Below are 27,394 nucleotides of genomic sequence, written 5' to 3' on the forward strand. Positions count from 1 at the left end.
CACATTAATTTAAAGCTGAAAAAATGCATTATCTACAATGAAAATATTTATGAATATCCGTATAAATTCATGTATTCACAAACAAATTACATTTGTTTCATTAAAATTATATAAAATTGGACTTGCAATCCAAAAGTCATTGGCCTATCCATCAAGTAAAAGGTTTTACAAAATCTCAGTTTTAAGGATTTACGAGCAATCTCTTTGGTAGTGATCATATTCAAAATAGTAAATGTCCTCGTACCACATTCCGGGCACGTCTAAATACGTCACTTCCTGTAAGCTACATTTTTCTGACAGATAACCATACTCGAATGTCTTGCAGGTAAAAGACGCTTCAGAAGTACACAGTTCGCGACATTGTTCCAAAGTCACATTAACATGCTCCACTTTGTTGTTTTGATGGAGAAAATGGCGACGGTACAACATATACTGATCACTGTATCCAATTGTACAATCTATAAAACAAGCATACAACTGAAGATTTACAGAAAATTTTATGATTTAACTAGAAATTATCTTAATTAACGATTTAGTGGTATATGATATATTTTATGAAAATCCATGGAATCAAAATGTTCAAAAACCAAACGGAATATTTCAAACAGTGAGGAATGGCTCGAATTGCAAAGGTCTTTTGTCAGTAACCCAAAGTTGCTGGTTCAAGCCACAATGTGGACTTTTGATTTTGTGTGATGTGTCCTTACACAAGGCTCTTTTCTTCATTTAGTCCACTAAGCTATAATATGGCATTAACCTACGCAGGGGTTACTAGTACACTGCGATTGTCTGGCTTAACATCTAGAGGTAGTCAATGACTCGATCTCGTCTGCTAAGCACCACAAAAATCAGGTATCTTAAGGCATTGTGCCTATGAGCTTTATAGCTTGGAAAGGGATTTCACTCTTAACTTTTATCGGGGTGGGGTTAGGGATGTAATGTACAAATCTCAAAAAAAAAACTTTCGCAGGCTATTTTTGCAAAGGGTTAAAAAAAAAAAAGAACTCGATGTGTAAGCTATCTAATACGCAATATAATCTTGTTAAAATATTTTTTCAAAGAGGTATTTGACATAAAAGTTTTAAAATACAACCGTGATTTTTACTTACTTGCGTCACAAGATTTTAGTCTTGGGTTGAAGCTGTACCCCGCCCCACACCAGCACTGTCCGCCCCGACACTCGGAGTTCCCCGTGACACAGTCTGAGTGACCCCCACAAGTGTCTCCTATATAGCCGATTCCTGTAAACGAAAAGGCTCACCTTATATCTCGATAAAGTTATACTAAAATCTTAAATTGCCATGGTATTTTGGATACTTTAACGTGTTTAAATAGAAAAAAGAATATATATGTTTTTCAATCCACGGTGCCATTTAGTGGACGCATGTAAATGTATGCTTCCTTGAAAATAATTATCTTCAAAATTAATCAGTGAACAGAATTAAATCATCTTCTTCAAGGGATATTTTTTTTAGCAAGTTCGATTGAAACCGGTCCAGTGATGCCAAAGGAGTCGGCAGTGTGAAAAATACAGACGCCGAACATTTTTAAATCGGATAACTTGAACTCAAATTAGGTAAAATACTGAAAGTAATTAGTCATGGGTAATGAAAACATATTTTATTTTGGAATATAACAAAATGAATTCAATGGTCTCTGTTTTTCAGCCCTCTCCATAACAAACTTAAATTTTCAGATTAAATTGACCTTATTTAAACTAAGGAACATGGAGCATTCTTCTCAAATTCAATGAAAACTTCAGTAGTTCGCGATTTTTTTTTATTTTTACCTACATAAATCATAAAGATATGTGCTTAAGATGAGAATTATTGTTCATTTTGAAAAGGAATCCTTTACCTTTTTTATCTACATGTATATTCTTTAACAATTTGTGAACTGGAGGTACATTTTCTCTCGTCAGTTTATCTTTATGAAATTATATTTGAACAGATATATATATATATTTTGTGCTTACTTGAAATTTCGATAATTCAGCTGAATAATTAAAATTTGGAAAGAATATAAATTATAATATTTATGAAATACATTATACACTATATAGCATTTTTTCAAATATGAAATTATAATAAAGCATGTAAAGAGAAGCGTAATATTTTCAGACGGAAAAGTTCATATCAAAATGTCCATACCTTTCTGTGTCACAAAATACTGAGAACCAATATCAGCCATTGCCGCTGACGCGTTTCCTAGAGTAACAGAATGTAGCCGACACTCAGATGAAATTGGTGAAAAGAAGAAGCTAACACACGGATTGGTGTCAAGACACAAAATACTACAGAAGATGGCGGACTCTACTCCGTGACGTGTTTCCAGGAGACGGTCCCTTACCAAAAGATTGGACAGATTTCCTCTTTGAGAACTTGTTTCAGATCGTATTTCCAAAGCGTTGTTGCCACAAAGTAATATTTGAATTAAAATATACAAATATGATATGATAGCAGTCTGTAAAATCCAAGAGTGGACCATTTTCTTAAAATTCTATTTTGTCTAATATTTAAAACAGGAAAAAAATCTTACGGAAAAGTGAGTTTCAAAACTGTTCAAGCTGTTTAGCCATTGTTAGCCATTTCAATTTAGAATCTTTTTGCGAGAAAGAAGTTAACAAGGCTGTCAAGTTTAATGGTTTGAACCATATTTTGACCGAATTATATTCCGGATTCTGTTGCTTTAAGATTCCGCTTCCCCTTTTAATGATTGTAATTAGCAAGTCTCAGAAAGGCGTCTAAATACTCCATTGATCCGTTTGGAAGGAAATCAGCCTGTATTAACTGCTATTAATTTCAGAAATATTTTTTTAAAATCAATTTTGATCGGCCAATTATGGAGAAATCTCTGCAGTAAATATTGGCGTGATTGACATTTCTCTTTGAAACAAGTATTTGGAATAAAAAACATTAGGAGGGCATTTTGTCGTTACAAAATTATTCGGAAACCAAGAGTTCACTCCTTCAAACACAACACGGTTTTTATTTCCAGCGTCAGTTCAAATCCATTAATTGAAGAATGAATAATGTTTCACCTGCAGCATCATCCCACTTAACCTTTACCATTTGTAACAAGTTTGAAGGAATTCGCTGTCTCATTTGAAAATATTTAACGGGGATGGCAAAAGTTAAGTCATGGTATTTATTTTAAACTTTCAACTTGCATTATATTAATAAAATATTAATTAAATAGCATAAGACTTCCCCAACATCAGGATTATAGGATTGCAATTGGCGACATCACCCATCATAAATATATTATTTTCCTCAAAGTCAATTTAGAAACAATTAAAATCAATTTGCCGTATATTCAGCGCCTATGCTTATGTTTCCATACGTTCTCCCCATGGAACAAAATCTGCTCGGTATCAAGCAAGCAGAAAATGAGAAATGCTCCTTATTTGTCTTCTGATAAAGAATCTATTAATCAGGGATTAAGAACGTGTGGGATCAAGCATAGGTGCTGAACATTCAACTTATAAACTTGAACCAATTCTTTGAGTGTAAGTGTAAATTAAAAGTTTTGCTCTTGCCAGATCAAACTAGAGGTACTGTGAGCATTGAGTTTACTAAATAAGACCTCCCATATGATTATAATGGCAAAGTCCATGTTTTGCTCTGGGAGACCCGAAATAAGTGTCAGATCAAAAAGTCAAAAAATAAGAGGTGCACAGTGACATTATGTTATAAAGAATCTGTGAAAGTATCATCGAATTTTATTCAGTGGTATAGAAGGAGTTGCGGATAAGAGATGGCCACCCTTCAGTATTATAGAAGGAATGGCAGAGTCCAAGTTTTGCAATGGGAAACCCAAAATGTGTGTCCGACCGAAAAGTAAAATAGGAGGTGCACAATGGTTCTATGCAACAAAGATTCTGTGAAAGTGTCATTTAATTTCATTCGGTGGTATAAGAATAGTGTCCATGTTTTGCAATGGGAAACCCAAAATGTGTGTCCGACCGAAAAGTAAAATAGGAGGTGCACGATGGTACTGTGCAACAAAGATTCTGTGAAAGTGTCATTAAATTTCATTCGGTGGTATAAGAGGAGTTGCAAATAAGAGATAGGTACCACAAAACATAACAGACGGACAAATGGACGTACAAACGGACGGACATCCCGATCACTATATACCCTCCCACTTTTCAAGCGGGGAGGGGTATAAAAACGCTAAAAATAACAAAATATCAAAGCTCAAGCGAAAATGTAGAATATACTCATAGCATAAAAAGCATACATTATGTTAAGCTTATATATGTACATGTACACCATGTGAGTAACTTTATATTAAACTACTTTTAAAAACACTGATATAGTGTGGATTCATTAGAGCATAAATTATAGAGCATAAATTGAAAATGCAACATCCATACTTAGTATTAAACATGATGAACAATACATGAAAGTTTAGATTAGATACCGTTTGTGATGTAAGCTTTAGGATTAATTTGGGTGTGTTGACATGTTCATAAAGGCAGATATTGAAATCACCTTGATCCAACGTAAACTTGGTTGTAATTTTTTTTAACCCTGGGAGGTAAATTTTTTTTTACAAAAGATAATTATTTTTTAAATTAAATACAAATAACAATTTTACAGTCTGTGGGGTGAAATAAGACAAAAAGGACATAATACTTGCAAATTTCGTAAAAAATGATAGACATTTATGGCATTAACAGTTACATGTATCTCACTTATCAGAGTATCGATGAACGTTAAGCTAAATTTCACATCCTGACCAATTAGTAGAAAAATTTAAGGATTCATTTGCATTCATCCATCTTTGTCATTGAGTTAAACATTACAATTACCATATGTGTTTTTAAAGAAGAATTTTTATTTATGCTTTTTCATACAACATGAATTTGACATAAATAACAAGAAACAGCCAATTATCGAAGCAATTATAGTTATAATTTTTTTAAATAATTAAAAATCTCAAACTTGCATTTTAAAATCTGTCATGATAAAAACGACAAAGCCATATCCAGAGAGATAAGTTAAAGTATTATTTTTATACAGGACAGGTGGTCATATGGTCATTCATTGTTTCTTTTTCCTCCTTTTTTAAAGAAGTGAAAATCTCGAGAAAACTGGAAGTACTGTGAGCAATGAGCTCAATGAATGATATCCCCAGCCTCCCATATGATTATAGTGGCAAGATCCATGTTTTGCTCTGGGAGACCCGAAATAAGTGTCAGATCAAAAAGTAAAATAATAGGAGGTGCACAATGGCATTATATAAAAAAGATTCGGTGAAAGTATCATCGAATTTTATTTAGTGGTGTAGGAGTTGCGGATAAGGGTACCATTCAAAATTATAGGAAAAAATGGCAGTGTTCATGTTTTGCCACTGAAATCCGAAATATGTGTCCGATCAAGAAGTAAAATAGGAGAGGCATAATATGCCAATATGTAGCCAAGACTCTATGAAAGTTTCATGAAATTTCAATCAGTGGTAAAAGAGAAATTGCAGATGACAGATGGGTAACCGAAAGTGTTACAGACGGACGGACATCCCGATCACTATATACTCCTTGCTTTTCAGGAGGGGGTATAAAAATGAATTTGAACATCAGCAAAGAACAGCATTTCAACCAATTTTCACACTGGTAATTTTTAATGTCAAATGAAAAATTAACAATAACCATACTACTTTTACTGTAAATATTGTGTACAAAGAGTGTGGTATGATTACTTTACATAGATACACAGTGCAACATGAATAAAGGTAAAACTGAGTTTAAGTATTTCTTTGTTGATTTTTCATTGTTCTTCTCATTACTTTTCCAGATTTTGCTTGAAATCATAGTATGTATCATTCTTCATTAAAAAACACATCATTGTCAAAGCCAAGACAAGCATCATTAACTGAAAGATAAAAGACAAGATATTAAGAAAATTGTATGTGAATACTTTCTTTCAGAGGTAACTTTAAATTCTTATTGACTATTAGTACAAGGCTAGTTATAATTCGTAATAGGCAAAATCTCAAAAAATTGTAAGACCGAGCATAATTAAGTATTTTTCTATTATTTCATTCGCTAAAATGTAGTGTAATACATGTTCATGTACATTGCTTCGTTTAAAAAGATATCAATTTCTTCAAACAGACTTCAAATGATACAAAAACTGAAATGAAAAGGCAAAAACTGAAATGAAAAGGCAGAGAAATTTTCAGAAACATTCTCTAAATTGTTTTTGTCAAGTTTGCTTCGTGGTGACAAATTATATTATGTTGCTTTTAAAATTGAGTAGCATAAGTTCCATTTAATCAAATGAAATGAAACCTCACACATCAACAAAAATTTATTAGAAATGAAAAGTTGATCTTAAATCTTGTAAAAATAGAATGACGATGAGGGACATTGTGTGCGTATTTTTTTTAAGTTTCGGAATCTTGTGAATACAGGTCAAAACTGAAAAGGAGACAAACAATTTTTACACACAACATTATACGATTTCGCAATTTAACCAAAACGTTATAGGAAAGAAAAAAAAAATTAATTTCACAAAATTGATGGCCATTTCTACGAAATCAATAAATGAGATACTGATTACCTGACAAAGTCCTAAGGCAGCTGTACATGAAATGATGATAATCTCAAATCTTAGGTAAAGTTCCTTTAGTTGTGCCTCGCACGGCTACAAATATATAAAAGTATTTAAATATCATCTCTGTAAATATTACATAAACATATATGTATTAATGTATTTTCAATATGAATCGTTTTTGTTAATAATAATTTATTTTGTTATCTCCCTTCCTACTACATGTACAATTAAAAAAAACTCATTTCTTCAATGTTGAGACGATAGAAGAAAAGAAGTGGGATAAAAAAATAATAAATTATACCCTTGGTTTTTTACCCTTGTCAGTAAACAAATTCTATGTAGTTTTCCAAGCTGACCAAATGGTTCTCTACGAATCGCTGCAACAGCAATATACTGAGTATGTATTTCTATTGGATTAATACCTGGATATCGACTTACATTTGTATAAGAATTTGTTGAATCTGGGTTCTTTCTGCAGTCGATGTTGCCTTTAACTGACGGAAGTGTAGAATTGTTTTGCGGTAGACAGCACGATATAGGAACTTCCGCTAGAGTTCCGTCATCTAGCGTTCGATTCCAAGATGTTGACTGCAGAAAATCAGAAACGTTTCCATATCCACAACAAGATAACTATAAATAAAAATTACAAGTTGAAAAGTTTGATATTGAGATGTCTTGCAACTATATAAACAATATCAGATTTCACGCAAGATTTTATAGTTGCAAGTTTCATAAGACCTGTTTTAATTGAGTTTATAATATATTTTCGTACTCGTGCATGTACGAACACATTTCAAAAATGCAGTTCTCGAGAAAACCTTCTTTAATATCTAAACAGGGTACAACAATATTATCGTTGTTGCATCAAAAAGCGTATTCTTTATTGTGAGATATTAGTATACATGTAACTATTTCTTATTTTTGTAACATCGTTCAACAAATAAAAAAAAATAATTATGAAAAGACATATGAACATTAATTGGCTTTTCTACATATGAACCAAGAAATATCGAAACTAGGGGACGAAAATTGTTTCAAGGAAATTCCTCAACAAACTAAAACAGTTAAAACAAAGATAATAAGATCCGTCTTACTGAAGTATGAATTGTATTCATGTGTCTGCTGAAATAATTCTGAGTATCTGCTGATCCGTCGTATTCAGTTCTAATGTTTCTGTATATGGCAGCGTCTAAGTGAGTATTCCACTGTAAAGAAAAGATTACATACAGCATTTTTAAATACTTTAAGGACGTTCGATCCTGAACTTTTGAGTGGATTTTGGTCATGTCCTTTATTTATAAAATTCTGCATCATCTTTAAGTTCTAACATCAAATCTGAATTCTATTATGCATATTGAACTATATTCAATGAAAAAAAACTGCGATTAAATTCCATTCAAGTAGATTTAAACTAGGGACTATATTTTGTGGCGGAAGGTTTTTTAGACGAAAATGATCAGTTTTTTCCCTTTTGAAATATAAAAGTACTTTTTATTTTCGATTCCTGTTTTTCCATGCAATTGCACACAAAGCTGTATTTTGCAGTGAAATGTGTTATGATGATTCTGAAATATCTATTAAATTATTTCTTATGAATTTTATCAACAAAGTGGGACAAATATAGTAAATATATTCTGAAAATTCGGGAAAAAATTGAGCCAATTTTAACGTAAAATTGACAATTTTTTAGTAATATCTGAAAATTAACATCATACACCTCCACTTTTGATGTTCTTATCTAAATATTCAAGATAACTTTGACCTATTCGCTTAAATTCAGAAAAAGTTTAAGACTTTAAAATAATTTTCTTGCTTATTTAATTTTCAATGCCAAAAAAATAACATTTTATTAGTGCAGAAAGGTCAAATAATTGATTAAGCGAAGCAATTTGAAACTTTTTCTTAGTTACAATTTTAAAGTGTCTTTTGTAAAACAGAGTTAGAGTTCATTTTATTTCGTGCTTTAATTGGATAAAAATATTGCTGGGAAATTGTCGAAGATTTATTTTTTAATTTAGACACAAATTTCAGTGCAAAAAGGTCATATTAAATGTACTGTAGAGCCAAAAGAAGCATATTGACCCCCATTTTTTGATTTGAATTTCAATTAAGCTATGTATGTAGAAACTAGAAATATACTTGGCAAAAAAAGTTTAAGACTTTAAATATCAGGATCGAACGTCATTAATCTATAAGGGGTCAATTAAACTCAATTTATTTGTGGTATTTTTTAATGAAAAATAAGACTTCATTTAGACGCACATTCTTCTCAACCCAATACTGTGAATGGGCATAAACTTATGTTATAACATGAAAAAATATAGCAAGTAAAATATATAATGGCCAAAAAAAATAAGTAAAGAAGATATAATCGGTTTGACCTATGCCGTCACAAATACATGTAAAATACTTTTAAATAGATGTGCAAACGCCTTTTTAAAAATATATTTACCGAATCTTTGAATACTACTCCCAGTGTGCAGCCTGCAACCTCAACACATAAAATTAACGACAACACACCAGCATACTGAAAAGAGTAGAAAGATTCAATTGAAAATACAGCTGTAGAAAGCTAAAACAGTAATAAAACATTTATGGGATTCATGATTTTTAAAGTACTAGTAAGACATGTTTTTTTTTAAATCATGCAGATTAGGAGACTTCTAAAGCTGTTAAGTCATGAAAAAAGCCCTTTGCTTTGATCTGAAATCAATCAAATCAATATAATTTTGTCTTGTGATTTATAAGTGTTCAAACATAACGTTTCAACCCTTGGTTTCCAGAAGTGAACATCTAAGAATGCAAGTTCTATATACTTTAGGACAATTATCTTCCTCTCCTTTATAGGATTAAACAACGGGGAGAATATTTCCTAAGATTTTATTGATTTCGGTGAAAAAGATGGTTTTGTGGTCGAGTGAATGACATTTGATTGAAATCAATAAATCCCAATCTGCAATAAAGCGTATAACAGCTTGTAACAAAAAATGGTGTCAGCTGTACATTTTTGCTGTTGGCATCTTTCTTTTTGTTCCAATTTTCATTGTATAGCCTTACGTAGATCTCTGTAATGACTGTACTCTTGGAAAATATATGAAAAATATATGAATATATTCGCACTACAACATGTACACATTTTTAAATTTGGTTCATGGATGTGTTGTCAAATGTCTTTGAAAGCATGCGAATTGCGACTAAGTATAATTTATACTCGATCAGTGAACGTGTCTAATCATAATTATCATACTGTATTTTATATACATAACATTTTATGAATGCTAAAAAACATAAATGTACTTATGGAAAAATACATCCCGGTATGCACTTACAAAGCCAATACAACATGCACTCTGCGAATGTGTCGCAATAATACCCACTATTCCAAACACGAATATGGCGGCACCCGCTGTAATGACTAGGTATATACTCGTTAATAAATATGACTGGTCCATTATTGAAAGTTCTCGTACACTTGAGAGTTCTAAAACACTTGGATTCTCTAAAAGTACCCATATCCCAAGTCCCATTGCAACCGTCCCAATGGCCTGAAAATGAACAAGAAAAATTTGAATAATTGAAGGAAAAACAATGCAATCATTTTGTCAAATGGGGTATGGATAAAAACATAAAAACAATAGCAGCTACTAAAATACCCAAGATGTGGCACTTCTTACGATGACCATAGATTGGGTATGTTGTCTTTGTAGTACATACTTTGATTGGCATTATTTAATGCTAATGTAGAACTTACTATGATGGGTATGTTGTGGCAGTATTCATTCTGATTGCTATGTTGTCTATGTAAAGAATTTACCACGTACGATTGATATGTTGTTTATATATGTACATGTAGTACTTACTATGATGGCTATGTTGTCTATGCTGTACTTACAGATATAGGTATGTTTTCTATGTTTTACTTACTATTATTGCTATGTTTTCTATGCAGTACTTACTATGATGACTACTACAGTATGTTGTCTGTCTATGTTATACATGTACTTACAACGATTGGTATGTTGTCTATATGTAGTACTTACTATGATGGCTATACCATCAATTGACTTCGAGTGTTACTAGTACCTGTATGTTGTTTATGTACTGCTTACTTTGATGGCTATGTTGACTATGTAGAGTTCACTATGGTGGGTATGTTTTATATGCAGTACTTTCTATGATGCGTATATGTTGTCTATGTAATACTTGCTATGATGGGTATATTATCTATGTAGTACTTACTATGACGGGTACATTACATACAATGATCAAACATTTAAGACAGGATATATAATCGGCAGTCATTGTTAATCCAATCTGTAAAAGAGTAAATAATTGTACTTAAGAAAATTAAATACATAATTATTTATATTAGTACATGTTTTGTTATTATTTCTAGATAATATCGTTCGAAAAAAAATTACCGAAAAAAAAGTCTGCAATTTTAAGATATTTGATATTGAGAGCTTATAAATCTTGTACTGAAACAAATCTACAACTTTTTCGTTGAACTTCTATAAAAAAGCAAATTTATGAAATAAAATTTAAACAGATCTACCTACCACGCTTTCTTGTATGCCCACACGAAGAAAAAATAATCAATCCTCTTTAGAATTTATAAGATTTTAAAAGTTTTAAGACATTGATTCATCTTGTCTTTTAACTGCCGGACAACGTGAGGTAGTCCGCGCAGTCTCAGACAGCCACTTGTAACAACAATGGAATGGGGCGTAAGACAGAAACTTAAAGCAATGATTAACGGATGCATCATCGGGAAAGTGGGTGCATTCATCCTGCATACCAATACCGTACTTTTGTGTTTTATTTATTTGTGCAATCCCTTTTCTTATTTCCTACTGAGCAATGTTATTCAACAACACTAAATGGTTATTTTATTTTCCTTGATATTTATTTATTTTGATGAGATTACGTCATTAATAGTTTTTTTGAGTGAACAAAATGGAATGTATATTAACCTAAACATGCAAAATGCAAAGTAGTCATTTGGATTCTCGAGTTGTGCATTTTCCTTCATATAAATATAAACAAGTGAAGGAAGGCTTAGTCATATTGATCGTCATTGCAGGCGTTGTAATCAATGTTCTTTGTCATTTCTTCATTAGACACTGGTCGCCCGCGTGGCGCAGTGGTTAGAGCGTCTGCTCTAAAATCGCGAAGTACGTTGCGGGTTCGAATCCCACTTTGGGACACGGAGACCGGGACACCGGTCCTTCGGATGATACCGTATAAACCGAGGTTTTCCATGTCGCAGTAGGTGCTGGCACGAAAAGATCCCTCACTGCTCAATGGCTCTCAGTGGCGAATAAAGGATAAAGGATGTAGCTATCCACCAGCAATGGACCTTAAATTGCAGGCAATGGTGGCGTCTCCATACGAGTGAAAACTTCTCGAGGGACGTTAAACAACATAAAATCAATCAATCATCCTGAGAAACTGATACTTTTTTCTATACCAATGAGTTGACTTACATTAAAAGAGGTTAACTGGAAATGTGAATCCAAGTAAGAAAAATATTACTGTTTAGAGATTAAATTACTCACCAGATTTTCAAAACTGTGTAGTGTTGTCTATTAATAATTAATATCGTTGACTTTTAAATTCAAGTTTGGTAAGCTGCGGCGTATGGTAGTTCTAGTATCCTGTATTAGAATTATCCCGCCAAAAAATCTTCTTATCTAGAGTAATCTTACTAGAGGTGGATCATGTGCCTTACAGAAAGAAAAATCCCTGTTTACCGGTCAAACCCTCCATGAGCCCAATGTATTTAACAGGTAGCTGGAACAGTCCGTAATTAAATTCAGCATGAATCAGAGGCCTTAAAATTTGGTACAAAACGTCAGACAAATTACAACTCAATTAAAGGTTATATTTTATTAAAAAGGTCATTATAACTGCCCTAGAACATACAAATGCTGGACTACAGACGAGAGAGTTAAAACTCTGTAGCATTAACTTATCTGTCAGTAGCCTGTTGCAGTTTAAAAATTGGTTGTATTTGGAGTTTATTCTAAGTACCGCATTAGTTACGTGTAGGAGATGTAAACTGATGCGGGTAATAGCGGAATATTACTTATAATTATACATGAATAAGGAAAGTTGATGATGAAAAATGTAATTAAAAATCTTCTCATTTATTACACTATTTAATTCAATTTTTTTTTTTGTTGGACCTACGCGTCCATGTCAAAAACACAACCGAATATGAAACAGATGTGGCAGACTCCATGATGTCTTTTATTTTAAGTTCACTGGGATATATCGAGTCGACATAAGTGAAGGACATGTAAATTTCATTTTTTTAATTTTAACTTTATTATTTATTTAAAATTATTAGTTTAAGTATATACGAGTAATACATAACAACATAAGGTCGCCAGCGTGGCGCAGTGGTTAGAGCGTCTGCTAGATAGAATCGCGAAGTAAAGAGTTGATCCTTACGTCGCTTGTTTTTGAAACCCACTGTGGGAAAACCGGTCCTTTGGATAACGTATAAACCGAGGCCCCGTGTCACAGTAGGTGCTGGCAGGATAAAGATCCCTCCCTGTTCAATGACCCTGAGTGTCGAGTATAGGACAAATTTGCAGCTCTTCACCGGCAAATGGTGGCGTCTCCATATGAGTGAAAAATTCTCGAGAGGGACGTTAAACAATATTCAATCGATCAATCAATCATAACAACATAAGAAAACAAGATGTGTTTGTAAAACACTGATGCCCCCGTATGGCAACATAGCAAAGATTAAGCTTTTCTTAAATGCAAATTTAATTAATTGGTAGTAGGGTATTCTCACTGGAAAACAATTGTGAAATTTGAAAGTAAGCTAGTGTTACAGTTTTAAATAAGTACAAAAATCTCCAAGGTCAAAAGGTCAATGTAATTAGTATCAAATGAAAGGTCTTGCCACATAAAATACTTATGTAGAGCACGAAAGCCCTAACCCTAACCGTTCAGAAATTATGGTCAACGTTCAATTTCTTAAAAAATAGGTCAAACTCCAAGGTCAAGGTCAAAGGGTCAAAGTTATTGTTACAAATGAAAGGTCTTGTCATAAGGATCAAATATGTAAAGTATGAAAGCACTAGCCCTAACTCTTTAAAAGTTATGGTCAAGGTTTGCTTTTTTCAAGTAGGTTAATCTCAAAGGTCAAGGTCAAAGGGTCAAAGTTTTTGGTATCCAATGAAGGGTCTTTTCACAAGGATTACATATATGAAGTATGAAAGCCCTATCCCTTACCGTTCAAAAGTTATGGCCAAGGTTAAAGTTTTTTCACAAGAACGGAAATCTACAAGGTCAAGGTCAAAGGGTCAAGGTTGTTGGTATCCAGTAAAAGGTCTTATAACAAACGTTGCATTTGTGAAGTATAAATGTCCTGGTGTCTACTGTTCAAAAGATATGACCAAAGTAAAATTTTAAAATTTTCATGTAAAAGTGGGTCAAACTCCAAGGTCAAGGTCAAAAGGTCAAATTTGGTGGTACCCAAAGAAAGGTCTTGTCACAAGGAATACACATATGAAATATGAAAGTCATAGCTCCACTAAATCAAAAGTTATGGGCAAGGTTAAAGTTTTTGCGGACAAACAGACAGCTCGACAGACAGACAGACAGACGGACACGACAAAAACTATATGCCCCCGAAACTTCGTTTACGGGGGCATAACTAGTCGAGTAAAGAGCCACAGCAAGTGCCTCCTTCTCATGTAAAATTTTCTTGATAAATTTTGCTTCGTTGGCTAATAAAGGCACATAATTAGTGCCAATATTAATTTTCAGTATATAATTTAAGCCCCTCCCCCTCTACAGTACCCATGATCCAGAGGCTTTGGAATTCACTAAACTGGAAGAGGGACCATTGCTCATCATAGCGTTAAGCAAGTGTTAAGGTATTTAATCAATATGCTTAATACCTAGGAGCAGAGGAAATTTTTTTAAAGAATTCATGCAATTTCAAATCCTGGTATATAACTCATATAGCCCTACCCTAACTCCAGAACCCACTGACCCTTGGGCCATGAAATTGATACAAAGAGGCACCCTTCCTCATCATAAATATATATGTAGTTAGTTTACATGTATTTAGTACTCAGGAGCAGAGAAGATTTTTAAAACAAGAGGCCCATGGGCCACATCGCTCACCTGAATAACTTTGGCCATGCTGTTCTTTACCAGATTTCCCCCTTGTAATATCTATTGTGACCCCGCCCTACCCCCGGGGGTCATGATTTAAATAATTTGGAATCCACACTACCCCAGGATGCTTCCACATAAATTTCAGCTTTTCTGGCCTTGGTAAGAAGAATTTTATATATAATTATATATATATATCAATGTAAAACTTGGATTCCCTATTGTGGCCCCGCCCTTCTCTCGGGGATCATGATTTTTATAATTTAAAGTCTACACTACCTTAGGATAACAGTTTCAGCTTTTATGGCCAAGTGGTTCTTGAGAAGATGATTTTTGAAGAATTTTCCTATATAATTCAATGTTAAATTTTGAATCCGTATTGTGGCCCTGCCCTACACCCTGGGGGTCATTATTTCAATAATTTAGAATCTACACTACCCCAGGATGCTTTCACCTAAGTTTCAGCTTTTCTGGCCCTGTGGTTCTTGAGAAGATTTTTTAATGACCCCACCTTATTTTTGTCTTTTCTTGATTATTTCCCCTTGGAAGGGAACTTGGCCCTTCATTTTCAAAATTTTAACTTCCCTTCATCCAATGATGCTTTATTCCAAGTTTGGTCAAAATTGGCCCAGTGGTTCTTGAGAAGTTGAAAATGTGAAAAGTTTACAGACGGACAGACAACGGACAGAAGGTGATCAGAAAAGCTCACTTGAGCTTTCAGCTAAGGTAAGCTAAAAAATAATGGATTTTACTTAATATAAATATAGCCCCGCCCTGACACCAGAACCCTTGACCCTGGGACCATGAAATTCACAATTTTAGAAGACACCTTTCCTTGTGTACTTACTTTGTTTACCAGGTAATACCCAGCAGCAGAGGAGAAGATTTCAAAGAATTAATGCAATTTCACTCAGTAACCAATACAGTCATGCACTAGTTAACACTAGAACCCCTGACCCTGGTGCCATTAAATCCATAATTTTAGAAGAGACATTCTTCCTCATTATAACTAATGTACATGTATGTAGTTAGTTTGTTTAAAACCCAGCAGCAGATGAGAAGATTTTCAAAGAATTTATATTTTTTCACTATATAATAGAGACCTGACCTAACACTAGAACCCTGACCCTGGAGCCATGAAATTCACAATTTCAGAAGAAGCACCCTTCCTCTTCATAACTGTGTGTGTAGATAGTTTGTTTAATATCCACAAGCAAAGGAGATTTTCAATGAATTAGTGCATTTTCAATATATTTACTACAGGTATAAATATCATAACTTTTTTTACAAAATGAAATTTTTATAAATCTATAGCTATAAGCATTCTAAATGCGTTGTTAGATATTAATTCACCCAACTTCTTTACATTTTTATAGATGGAGCATTTGCTTTTTAATCAATTGCAAGTTTAGACTGTATGAAGTGCAGAAAAGTTTATATAGTTAGATGCTATGAACTTTTGAAAAAATTGGCTTTTTTGCGTTTTTCAAAAAAAATTCTTTGGTTTTTGTAGGAATCCACATCTCATTTACACCATTTCTAGAATATGCTGTAATACAACACGTCTTTATTGTTAAAGTATCTCATTAACCGCATTATTCTTTATATACAGATTAAGGACAGAGCCATGGTAGAGCATTTGATTTTTTTAAAAAGTTTAGAAATTCAGTATAGGTGGGTGCAAATTAATCAGTTTTGTTTGTATGAAATAAAACATAACAAAAGCCTGTCATTTAAATATATTTAATTATCATTTCAATTACAACAAATTCATAATTTCTGATAATTAAATATTTGAAATGAAGGACCAGTAATACATTTTATAAAAGAACCTTCTTTCCAAAATTATTCATTAAACAACCTCTGAGAATGTAGTTCTGTACACTTCTTTTTATATGGTACACAGGTATGTACTACTGATCAAATCTAGCTGATCATTTGAGTTCAGTAAAAAAATTATTTCCCTTGTATGCTAAATACAAAATAAATATCAATATCAGTTTTATTAAACTTTATGTACCCCGTTAAAGTGCACTTTCCCATTTAGTTATCATCAAGTCAAGTACTTTGAGTACATCATAGAGCACTTTCATGACCTTAAATAAATACAATGAGACAGTTTTCCTAGCAGTATAAAACAACCATTTTATATTACAATCAAATATCAACTTGATCAAGAAGGATGCTAGACAAACATTTTCCAAGAAATTTTAAAATCAGAATATAAAACCTATGACTCAGTAGACTTAACATAATGCTGACACTAGTACATGTACATGTAACTTTTATCATCTCAGAAAAAATAGCACTGCTATCAGTCACTGAAAGAAAGGATTCTCCTCAAAATGAACACTATGTCACAAGATAATGGCAGTCTTAGGATTGGAGGATATAGGGTATGTTACTATGTCCTTATCCTCCCCTACCCTGGTTCTGTCTGTGATATATAGGGTCTGCTATCCTAGAATGTCTATATCTCCCTCTCCATCCCCCGGCTCTATCTCCGACACTGACAGAACTTCTTCTCTGGCAAACAGACCACTACGTTTCTCTTTCAACATCTGGCGGTACTCTTTCCGCTGTCGTTGCTTGTAAAATTTCTGTCTTGCTTTCTTTTCCTGTGTAACCTGTTTCTAGATTAGAGGAAGTATGAGTATTACAATCTAAAATTCCAGGAATTACTGTTTCATGTTTCAAGAAGTGAACAGTGTAAATAAATATATTTTTCTTCTGCGGGTGTTACATGAAAGTTTTATTAAGCCTGCATGTAATCTATATATATGGTGTAATCATTTTAGTTAGGGTAAATTTCCATGGATTGCCCAAAATTTACAACTTCAACCCTATGTCAAGACATTTATATTTTGCAGTTTTAAGGTTCCTTTGCAAAAATTAGTTCAACAATTTTAAATCAATTGTCTGCTAAAGATAAGCCATGAAACCCACACAAACTGAATCTCTTTAAAACAAGAGCTGTGTTTGTAAAAACACTTATGCCCCCCTTTCCCCCCAAATTGGAAATTTTCTAAGTCCAAAAGGGCATAACTCTGTCAAAAACGGCGCGGTTGTACCCAAAATAGAACTCACTGTATATACATGTATTCATCTGATATATCTGTATACTAAATTTCATTTCAGTAGGTGCAACCTCTGCGAAGAAAACAACGGAAACTCAGTCTATGCGAAAGTGTTTTTTGCCGCACAGGACATTCGGTCCTGTGTAATCAATCAACACACAGGACCAAATCAAATTTTGTCAGACCGAAAAACCTAATGTAAACAAATGAAACGTGAATATTAGTGATGGAAAATGATTATCGGTTATAATCGGTTGGGCATAATCGATTAATAATTGTAGAAAAGTTAAACTTATTAAACTTATTCAAATTTCATTCAGGTTTTAACAAAACAAAATCATTTACCTAATTACATATAATACTCAAAAATGTTTATTAATATTTCTTTTAAAAAGTGGAAAATAATGTTTCATTACTTTAAACAAAATCAATATATTGAAACAGAATGGGAATTTATTTCGTTAAAAATTCCAGTCAATGGGTATATTACTGATATTTGTCCAACCTTTCATTACATGTACTTATTTCGTGGGATTACAAGTTTTAAAAGTAGTTATCCAGAGACTAGACTTGTTATTCTTGATTATAGTAACGTTTACATATTGTCTACACTTAAAATCTTTTCCTTTGTATGGTAAAACATCGTATTATTGTCCCTTTCCTGTTATTAGTCTGACGGGCTCTGACCCTATATTCAATCATGGCGGTAAAAAAAAAACATGGAAGTGATTTCTTTTATGTTTTAAACATTCATCACTACTTTAAAGCTCTTTGCACTTGGATTTGGTAATAAAATTAAAGTATGACAATTTTATTTTTTGTCAGCGATGTCGGCAATATTTATTTTATACTCTGAGACATCGAACATTCTGGTCCGGTTTTAAAAATGATGCATCGGACCAGAGGCACTGCACATCGGTTAGGACCGACGGTCCAATGTCTTTCGCGTAGACTGGAAACTCTAAATAATTGGAATTGTTCTAAGTCCACGGGGCATAACTCTGTCAAAAATCGTGCAACAGTACCCAAAACAGAACTTGACCTAGATATTTATCTGATATATCTGTATACCAAATTTCATTTCAGTATGTGCAATGGTTGTGAAGAAAATGAATGGAAACTAAGTGGACTGACAAACAGCACCAAAGCATATCATATGCCTTCTTCGAAGGGGGCATAATAAACACTGTCTTACTTAAATCCTATTATTCCCTGTTTATATTTTACCTTATTGCTTTGTTTACTGTGTTTCTTTGGTGAGATGTTAGAATTGCCTTCGTTTGGTATACTAGGGCTCTGTGCATGTCCAGCTATGTAGTCCTGAATTTTCTGTAACTTTTCATCATCTATGGAGTATATATCTATGAAAACAAATTAAAGTAACATAAGTTATCTGTGATTATGAAGCTCAACTGAATGAATATTATGTAGAGCTTTGGCTAATCTTGGGTAATCAAAGATTATAAAGCTCACCTTAAGGAATGTTATAGATCTATAAGTAAGGCAAATCATACATCATATTTTTTCCTAGTTAGTGTGCATCCCAAGATCAATATCAATGCAAGTTTCTATTTAGTAAAACTTATAAATACTTTGAAATGGACCTGCTCTAAAAATTTTTATCTATTCATTCATCCAAAAATTTTTGATCAATTCTAATATGCAAAGAATGTCCATCTATGGATCATTGATACATTATCCATGATGCAAGTTTAATCATAACAAACCATATGATCATAGAACTTCCCCAAAAGCATTAACCTTGTAACTCATCTGGACAATTGTTGATTAAGGTCAGATTCAGCATGAACAAGAGATGTTTGTAAAACACTTATGCCATCCCCCCCCCACCGTATTGGAATTTTTCAAAGTCCAAAAGGGCATAACTCTGTCAAAAATGGCACGATTGTACCCAAAACAGAACTTGACCTAAACAGTCATCTGATAAATTTGTATACTAAATTTCATTTCAGTATGTGCAACCTCTGCAAAGAAAATGAACGGAAACTTGCAAATAATTGGAATTTTGCCAAGTCCAAGGGGCATAACTCTGTCAAAAATGACACGATCGTACCCAAAACAGAACTTGACCTAGTTAGTCATCTGATAAATCTTTATACCAAATTTCAATTCAGTATATGCAACCTCTGTGAAGAAAATGAACAAAACTTGCAAATAATTGGAATTTTTCTAAGTCCAAGGGGCATAACTCTGTCAAAAATGGCGCGACCGTACCCAAACAGAACTTGGCCTAAATATTCATCTGATATATCTGAATACTAAATTTCATTTCAGTATGTGCAAACTCTGCAAAGAAAATGAACGGAAACTGCAAATAATTGGAATTTTTCCAAGTCCAAGGGGTATAACTCTGTCAAAAATGGCGCGACCGTACCCAAAACGGAACTTGACCTAGATATTCATCTGATATATTGGTAAATGACTAAATCAAATTTCATTTCAGTATGTGCAACAGTTGTGGAGAAAATGAACGGAAACTAAGTGGACCGACAGACCGACTGACAGACAGCAGCCAAGCAATATGGCCCCTTTCTTCGAAGGGGGGCATAAAAACAAGATTGAAAGTTTCCATCCTTGTGGAAGTTATACAGTATTATGTTTTCCTTATTTAAGACCTACTGAAAACTTACTAAATGATTCTACATCATTTGTCATGAAACGGTACACATTGTTAACATGGTTAAAGCCGCTTGGTCCGATTCTAATCGCTAAAAAAAGATATTCGTTTTTCTTCTTGAAAAATAATTGTCCATAAATCATTTCAACTTTTGTCAAATTATATCCCCAAAGTCTTTTTCTTTTTAAAGATATTAAAGTTCAAAAGTTAAAAAAATAATTTTTGTTAGGTCACACAAAAAATAATCCTTTGTTTACATTGCGTGAAATCACCTTCGAAAATTAAATTTATCGCTTACAGGTATAACTCATGAAGAACAAACCCGAGCATTTTTTCCACAACAAAGATTCTAGCCCTCGTTACTAAACTCCTTTTTTTTAAAAATCTTTAAAAATATCTGATTTTCCTTTATTCTGTTAATATGCATATTAATATAAAAATTACTATGGATTATATTCAGTTAATTTCTTAATTTTTAAAAGATATATCATGACTTAGGATTCTACTAATGGAAAAAAATACTCGGGTTTGAATTCTCTTCATAATTAGATATAACCGATAAAAGTATTTTTTTCAAAGGTGACTTCAAAACAGATCTTAATTTCCCGTCAGGAAATGCTGTTTGTCAACAAGGTTTTTGGTCTATGTTTTACATGTAAGGATAGTTGTAATAAACTATTAAATCAATCTTATAATTAATTTTTACATATTATCTATGTAATGACATACTTTTATTGTTTAAGACAAAATTTGCTGTTTCGGATGAAGCGGCTTTAAGCAATCAGTGCATCTGTATATACAGACCTATAACGAACTCCTTGTCTGTTGGTGATACATGTGCTGTTGGGTTTATAATTCGTATGACCTCCAATTGCTCTCGGAGACCCAATTCATTACTGATTACTCGACTAAGGTCCTCAATGACTGTTGTTTTTACATCGTCAGGCAGTGTGCTCCTAGAAAATAAAAACTTAGCCTAGAAACATTTAATTCCTTTTATAATACCAATTTTTTTTTTCAAAAATCTGTGATGGTGTTCAAGCCTTCCTAATGATACAAGCATCACTGCAAAATTGTCAAAATATCACATCCCAGACCCAGAGACGCTAATATATTCTATATGATATGTAAGCAAAATCAAAATATTTTTAAATATTATGTAATACTGAAAGACAACTAGAACTGCCCAATAGGGACAAATACCCCCGCTGGGTTTTCAGAGTAGGTGCCAATTCAGAAATATCTTATGGATCTAGTAAGAGGTGTTCACTATTGTCTAATAAAGTGCCCCGCCACAGCATGATACGCCCGTCAAATATTGTTCAATAATCATAAATTGGTTAGGGTGCAAGAAAATCAAGTAACCTTGATTAACAGATTGACACAGATTTCAATGATCTAATTTCCATTTCTTATCATGTTTAAAATATTGTACATACATCTCTAAGAGACTTACAGTGTAGGGATTAATTAAAACAAATAATACATCATATAATTCTAAACTGGCTGCATACATGTTAACTCTCCCGATTTAGGCGGGAGTCTACCGCTTTTTCACTCCATCTCCCGCCTACCGATTTAATTCAGAAATCTACCGCTTTTCTACAAAAGCTGCGTCTACAGTATTTTTGGTTCGCTTGGGTATCCATTTTTGAAGCCACTCTCATGAAATCTCGCTAGATATCGCGTGATTTGACTCGGAATCATACAAACGCTTTTTTTGTACATAGATTTCAAGCACGGATTTGACAACGACAACAACACAAGACTACCAATGATTACATTGGTTACGATAAATTAATCAACATCCTGCCATGAAAAAGGAGATACAGCTTTTAAGAATTATATGAAAACATTTGACATCGTCTTTAAAAGCACAGAAGCTCACAACTTTATCATTAAAGTCAATAGAAATCACTCGATTGACCAAGCCATGTGGCACATCTCTACTTTCGTTTTCGATCATCGCGGGAAATCTGATTTATATAACGAAAGATAGGAACTTGTTTTAGATCTAGATTAAACCATGTCATCATTTGTTTCGTTTAAAAACTGAATGAACATTCAGAATTATTGCTTCTAGGCTATATCAGCAAAGATCACTCTTCAAAAGGCTAAGTAAAGCAGCCAATCCAAGCAAAATGATGAGCATGAAAAATATTTGAATTTGTACAATTTATGTCAAACTTAATGTGTTTCTGTCTTCTTCTTTGCTGTTGATATTTAAGATTAATTAGTGTAGGTACCTTATTTCATTTAAGGCTTATAATATACATGTATATTACATGAAAGATATCGATAATCCAAGCGTTAAACAACACGCGCGCAATGCTACCGCTTTTGAGGTCTGAATCTCCCTCTTTTTCATCACAATAGGTTAACATGTATGCTGGCTGTGTTAGAGCTTAATAAATATCCATCTGCAGCTTCAAATTGTTTATTGCATATTTTATGAAATAATGGAAATGCAACAGTCTAATAAAAAAAAAATCAAAAATTAATTATTCTTTAGACTATAAAATTCTAAGTGAGAGATGACTGCAATTTTTGCAAATATATAAAAATTGAAATGTATTTTTTTTTTCAATGAACACATGTATAGTTTAATTTTAATTATATACAATACTAATTCAGTTTTAATCATACACTAAAACATCAATTTGTTTTAATTACATTACACCAATTGAAAGATCTTTATCTGGACTACAGCCATCAAGAACTTTAATTAACACAAGCAACTATAAGGTCATTTCTTTTTGCCCAACTCCCAAGAGATAAATTAAGATTACACTGCATGATCGGATCTAGAGATGCTCTTGCCAGTTAACTCCCGATAATGAACTCATTAATTTCTCTCTAATTTGACATGCACATTTCTGCTATCAAAATTCTCCTTGACCAGTGCTTGATAATTATGCCCATGGGACAAACTGAATTCCTCTCAAAACATTAACATTTGTTACAGAATTTGCTGTAAAGTATACGATGAAAAAATAAGTTACTTAATTTAGCATTTTTTAATAAGGATACAACTATATTTTTACATTTTTTAGGATTATGAAATTTAAAATTTTAAAGACTTAGTTTTTTTTAAAAAATCACTTAAATTAAAGGTCAACGTGACCTTGAAATAGGTCGTGACACCCAAGATGCATAAATTGTCCAAGTTTGATGATTGTAAGTCTAATAGTTTTCTAGTTATGAGCAAAACAAAATCACAAAATAAAAAAGAAAAAACGCCTGTAAAATGCAGAAAAATCATTCAATCATGATGAAAATATCAGGTGCACACCTTCATATGGTGAATAATAAGTGTATAAATTTTCAGACAAATCCATCCAACAGTTTCTGAGAAATGGTCCAGACAAAATCTTGTCTACAGACGGACAGAGAGACGGACATGGTGATTCCAATATACCCCCCTAAACTTCGTTTGCGGGGGTATAACAAACAGGATGGATATTTGGTCAATTAGGTGACCATAGTTTGATTTTTTTTTTATGGATCTTCCGACTAACAAAAAAACCCTGGAACTTTTCAAGCCACTTATGTCAACCCCTGTTTTATAACAGCAAACCAAACACATAAACAAGAGGCCCATGGGCCACATTGCTCACCTGAGAAGCTTTGACCATTATGTTCTTTACCAGATTTCCTCCTTGTAATACATAATGCATCCCCACCCTACCCCACTGATCATAATTAAGACATTTTAAAATCTACACTACCCCAGGATCCTTCCATGTGCACATAAGTTTCAGCTTTTCTGGCCCAGTGGTTCCTGAAAAGAAGATTTTCAAAGATTTTTCCTATATATTTCTATGTAAAACTTTGACTCCCCATTGTGGCCCCACCCGTCCCCCAGGGGTCATGATTTGAACAAATTAGAATCTACACTACCCCAGAATGCTTCCACATAAGTTTCAGCTTTTCTGGCCCAGTGGTTCTTGAGAAGAAGATTTTCAAAGATTTTTCCAATATATTTTTATGTTAAACTTTGATTCCCCATTGTGGACCCGCCCTTCCCCCGGGGGTCATGATTTGAACAATTTAGAACCTACACTACCCCAGGATGCTTCCACATAAGTTTCAGCTTTTCTGGCCCAGTGGTTCTTGAGAAGAAGTTTTTCAAAGATTTTTCCTATATATTTCTATGTTAAACTTTGATTCCCCATTGTGGCCCCGCCCTTCCCCCGGGGGTCATGATTTGAACAATTTAGAATCTACATTATACCAGGATGCTTCCACATAAGTTTCAGCTTTTCTGGCCCAGTGGTTCTTGAGTAGAAGATTTTCAAATATTTTTCCTACATATTCCTATGCAAAATTTTTGATTCCCCATTGTGGCCCCGCCCTTCCCCCGTGGGTCATGATTTGAACAATTTAGAATCTACAACATACCAGGATGCTTCCATTTTTCCTATATATTTCTATATAAAACTTTGATTCCCCATTGTAGCCCCGCCCTTCCCCCGGGGGTCATGATTTGAACAATTTAGAATCTGCACTACCCCAGTTGTAATGGCTCTCCACATAAGTTTCAGCTTTACTGGCCCAGTGGTTCTTGAGAAGAAGATTTTTAATGACCCCACCCTATATTTGTCTTTTCTTGATTATCTCCCTTGCGAGGATATGTCCCTTCAGTTTAACAATTTAAATTCCCCTTTACCCACGGATGCTTTGTACCAAGTTTGGTCAAAATTGGCCCAGTGGTTCTTGAGAAGAAGTCGAAAATGTGAAAAGTTTACAGACGGACAGACGGACGACGGACAAAATGTGATCAGAAAAGCTCACTTGAGCCTTCGGCTCAGGTGAGCTAAAAATGTACACAACTATGAGTGCAGAGTATCTTGTTATGTAGTTTCGACAAAAAACAGCATTTTGGCTTCAAAAATAAACATTTCATTTAAACATTAGTAAGCTGCACCTAGAAACATACCCGCGCTTCGGCATGTTCAGTCTCGCGCTGTATTGGTAAGCAAAGTTGCCCATGTGATCGAGGAAATTCGGGACTATGTGACTAGCGACTGTCACGCAGTAAGACATATAACCGCAATATCAACACTCAAAGATAGTAATGACAAAGCTTATGTACTTTCATAAATAGCCTACATGTACGTACCCATGTTTGTTCTGTTTAAGTGTTTATTCAAACCAGAGTTAGCATTGATGATAAAATGCTAGAAAAGCAAAATTTGAGGATTTTTTTAATGAATTTGTGTTATCCAACTTTTCCCAAAATGACGATAATTTTCCCAATTTGAACGGCCCCGGCCCCCGTCCCAAAAAGTGGTGTCAGAGCCCTGTATTTTCACTATATAATCAATAGAACCCCGCCCTAACTCCAGAACCCCTGACCCTGGGGCCATAAAATTCACAATTTTGGTAAAGGCACTCTTGCTTATCGTAACTTTGCACTAAGTTAGTTTATTTAATGCCCAGGAGCAAAGAAGACGATTTTCAGAGAAATAATGCTTTTTCACTATATACTTTTTTAGCCCCGCCCTAGCACTAGAACCCCTGACCCCAGGGCCATGAATTTCACAATTTTGGTAGAGGACTCAATGCTGATATCAACCATGCAAACAGTTTGACTGCTTAATGTCCAGGAGTAAAGAAGAAGATTTTTAAAGATTGCATTAATTTGAGTGGTTTTGGCCCCACCCCTAAGGCCCAAGGGGGCGGGGACCATAACATTCACAATTTTTGTTCTCCTTCACCCATAGATGCTGTATACCAAATTTGGTTGAAATTGATTCAGTGGTTTCAGAGAAGAAGCTGAAAATGTTCAAATGTTAACACACGACGGACGATGAAGGACGAAAACGGATAGCAATAGGTCACCTGAGTTTACTCAGGTGACCTAAAAATTGACATATTTCTATACAGTAGATGTTCTTATCTGTGTACAAAATAATACCTTTTAAACTTACATATGCAAATTTCGAACCTCTAAGTTCTGTACAACCTTAAGCTTAATTTAATCTTTATTCCAATCCCTATATAGCAGAGCTTACCTTTTTCTGTCCTTGAGTGTACTTTCAGCCTTGTGGAGATTTTTTTGCATTTCCTTTAACTTGCTAGTCTCACTCTGTTGATTACTGAGGTATATATCCAGCTCTGACTGGGCAATGTTTAACTGTAACAAAAAAGTAATTGTCAAAAGATTTGGGGAAAAAAATCCATAAATTATGACAACCAAATTTTTTGACTTGTCTAAATACTTCAGTATCTTTAATACAAGTATGCTTAAATGAATCAAATTTGAAAAAAATCTCATTTCAAGTTTACTTTTGTATAAACAACTTTAGGCCATATAAAATTGAAATCTTGGTTCTCAGGCCCGCGCGCATCCGTTTTGAGGTAGCCGCATTGCCGATTTTATTGTATTTTTGATAAAATAACAAGATGTGTTTGTGAAACACTATGCGCCCTCTGTGACAACTCTCTGCCTCACTATCCCCCATATAGGTCACAGTCAAGGTCACAAGGTCATTGACCTTGGTCTTGTTCTGTAATGATACTTTATTAGTGGGGTATGCATACTAAATATAAAGTCCCTATCTCCTATGGTTCAAAAGTTATGGCAAAAAGTGGAAAAAAGTACGTAAGGGTTGCCCGCAACCCTGTGTCTCGCCTGCTGTCGCTGTGGTTAGTAAGAAATGATTGTCTGATAAACTGAAGCATTTATTGACATTTCAGAAGGAATAACTCAAAAAGTGGATCGAGTCATTTTGCTGGTTTTTAAAGAGATATTGTCATGGACTTAATAAGAACTGTAAAACGTTTCTATCTGGACTGACTATAGGTATATTTTATATGGATTTAATATATAACTTTTGCATACTGATGAACACAACATTTTCCTCTTAGTCAATGTGTAATGCACTGCATATGCCAACTGGTAAACAGAAAAGTAGGTAGGATCCAAATGCATCATGTAGGTTAAATATCTTCTGTACAGTTTAAAATTTCCA

General features: G+C 33.7%; 3 protein-coding genes across 4 annotated transcripts; all 3 read right to left on the bottom strand.

The window, feature by feature from the left end:
- Positions 1 to 77: 77 nt before the first annotated feature.
- Positions 78 to 2,587, bottom strand: LOC134272858 (uncharacterized). Its single transcript, XM_062755024.1, has 3 exons — positions 2,151 to 2,587; positions 1,110 to 1,241; positions 78 to 458 (listed from the first exon to the last, which is right to left on the bottom strand). The coding sequence occupies exons 1-3, from the start codon at positions 2,485 to 2,487 to the stop codon at positions 190 to 192; spliced, it is 738 nt and encodes a 245-aa protein (XP_062611008.1). The 5' UTR covers positions 2,488 to 2,587; the 3' UTR covers positions 78 to 189.
- Positions 2,588 to 5,628: 3,041 nt separating this feature from the next.
- On the bottom strand, positions 5,629 to 12,383 carry LOC134272859 (tetraspanin-18-like). 2 transcript variants are annotated; one of them, XM_062755026.1, is made up of 8 exons: positions 12,269 to 12,383; positions 10,800 to 10,874; positions 9,890 to 10,105; positions 9,013 to 9,087; positions 7,655 to 7,765; positions 6,999 to 7,190; positions 6,567 to 6,650; positions 5,629 to 5,876 (listed from the first exon to the last, which is right to left on the bottom strand). In XM_062755026.1, the coding sequence occupies exons 2-8, from the start codon at positions 10,860 to 10,862 to the stop codon at positions 5,787 to 5,789; spliced, it is 831 nt and encodes a 276-aa protein (XP_062611010.1). In that variant the 5' UTR covers positions 10,863 to 10,874; positions 12,269 to 12,383; the 3' UTR covers positions 5,629 to 5,786. The 2 variants fall into 2 exon arrangements, with proteins under 2 accessions (XP_062611010.1, XP_062611009.1); XM_062755025.1 differs by lacking the exon at positions 12,269 to 12,383 and adding an exon at positions 11,120 to 11,304.
- A 4,052-nt stretch (positions 12,384 to 16,435) lies between these two features.
- Positions 16,436 to 27,354, bottom strand: LOC134272864 (protein FAM199X-like). Its single transcript, XM_062755031.1, has 5 exons — positions 27,265 to 27,354; positions 26,435 to 26,556; positions 21,222 to 21,373; positions 19,007 to 19,140; positions 16,436 to 17,335 (listed from the first exon to the last, which is right to left on the bottom strand). Exons 1-5 carry the CDS (start codon positions 27,352 to 27,354, stop codon positions 17,159 to 17,161), a joined length of 675 nt encoding a protein of 224 aa, XP_062611015.1. The 3' UTR covers positions 16,436 to 17,158.
- Between the last annotated feature and the right edge of the window lie 40 nt (positions 27,355 to 27,394).

The sequence above is a fragment of the Saccostrea cucullata genome, unplaced genomic scaffold, assembly GCF_032062105.1.
Source record: "Saccostrea cucullata isolate Sc308-1 unplaced genomic scaffold, CSIRO_AGI_Scuc_v1 ctg996, whole genome shotgun sequence".
In the NCBI taxonomy this organism is placed as follows: domain Eukaryota; kingdom Metazoa; phylum Mollusca; class Bivalvia; order Ostreida; family Ostreidae; genus Saccostrea; species Saccostrea cuccullata.

Excerpts from the sequence above, each read along its gene's own strand:
- LOC134272858 (XM_062755024.1), bottom strand. The coding sequence starts at position 2,487 with ATGGTCCACTCTTGGATTTTACAGACTGCTATCATATCATATTTGTAT. Across the intron at positions 1,242-2,150 it reads GTATTTTGTGACACAGAAAG|GAATCGGCTATATAGGAGAC; the intron begins GTATGGACATTT and ends TTTCGTTTACAG. Across the intron at positions 459-1,109 it reads ACTAAAATCTTGTGACGCAA|ATTGTACAATTGGATACAGT; the intron begins GTAAGTAAAAAT and ends CTTGTTTTATAG.
- LOC134272859 (XM_062755026.1), bottom strand. The coding sequence starts at position 10,862 with ATGACTGCCGATTATATATCCTGTCTTAAATGTTTGATCATTGTATGT. Across the intron at positions 7,766-9,012 it reads GAGTAGTATTCAAAGATTCG|TGGAATACTCACTTAGACGC; the intron begins GTAAATATATTT and ends TTTTCTTTACAG. Across the intron at positions 6,651-6,998 it reads CAACAAATTCTTATACAAAT|CCGTGCGAGGCACAACTAAA; the intron begins GTAAGTCGATAT and ends ATATATTTGTAG.
- LOC134272864 (XM_062755031.1), bottom strand. The coding sequence starts at position 27,354 with ATGCATTTGGATCCTACCTACTTTTCTGTTTACCAGTTGGCATATGCA. Across the intron at positions 26,557-27,264 it reads GGAAAATGTTGTGTTCATCA|TTAAACATTGCCCAGTCAGA; the intron begins GTATGCAAAAGT and ends TTTTTGTTACAG. Across the intron at positions 17,336-19,006 it reads ACAGTAAACAAAGCAATAAG|AAACAGGTTACACAGGAAAA; the intron begins GTAAAATATAAA and ends CCTCTAATCTAG.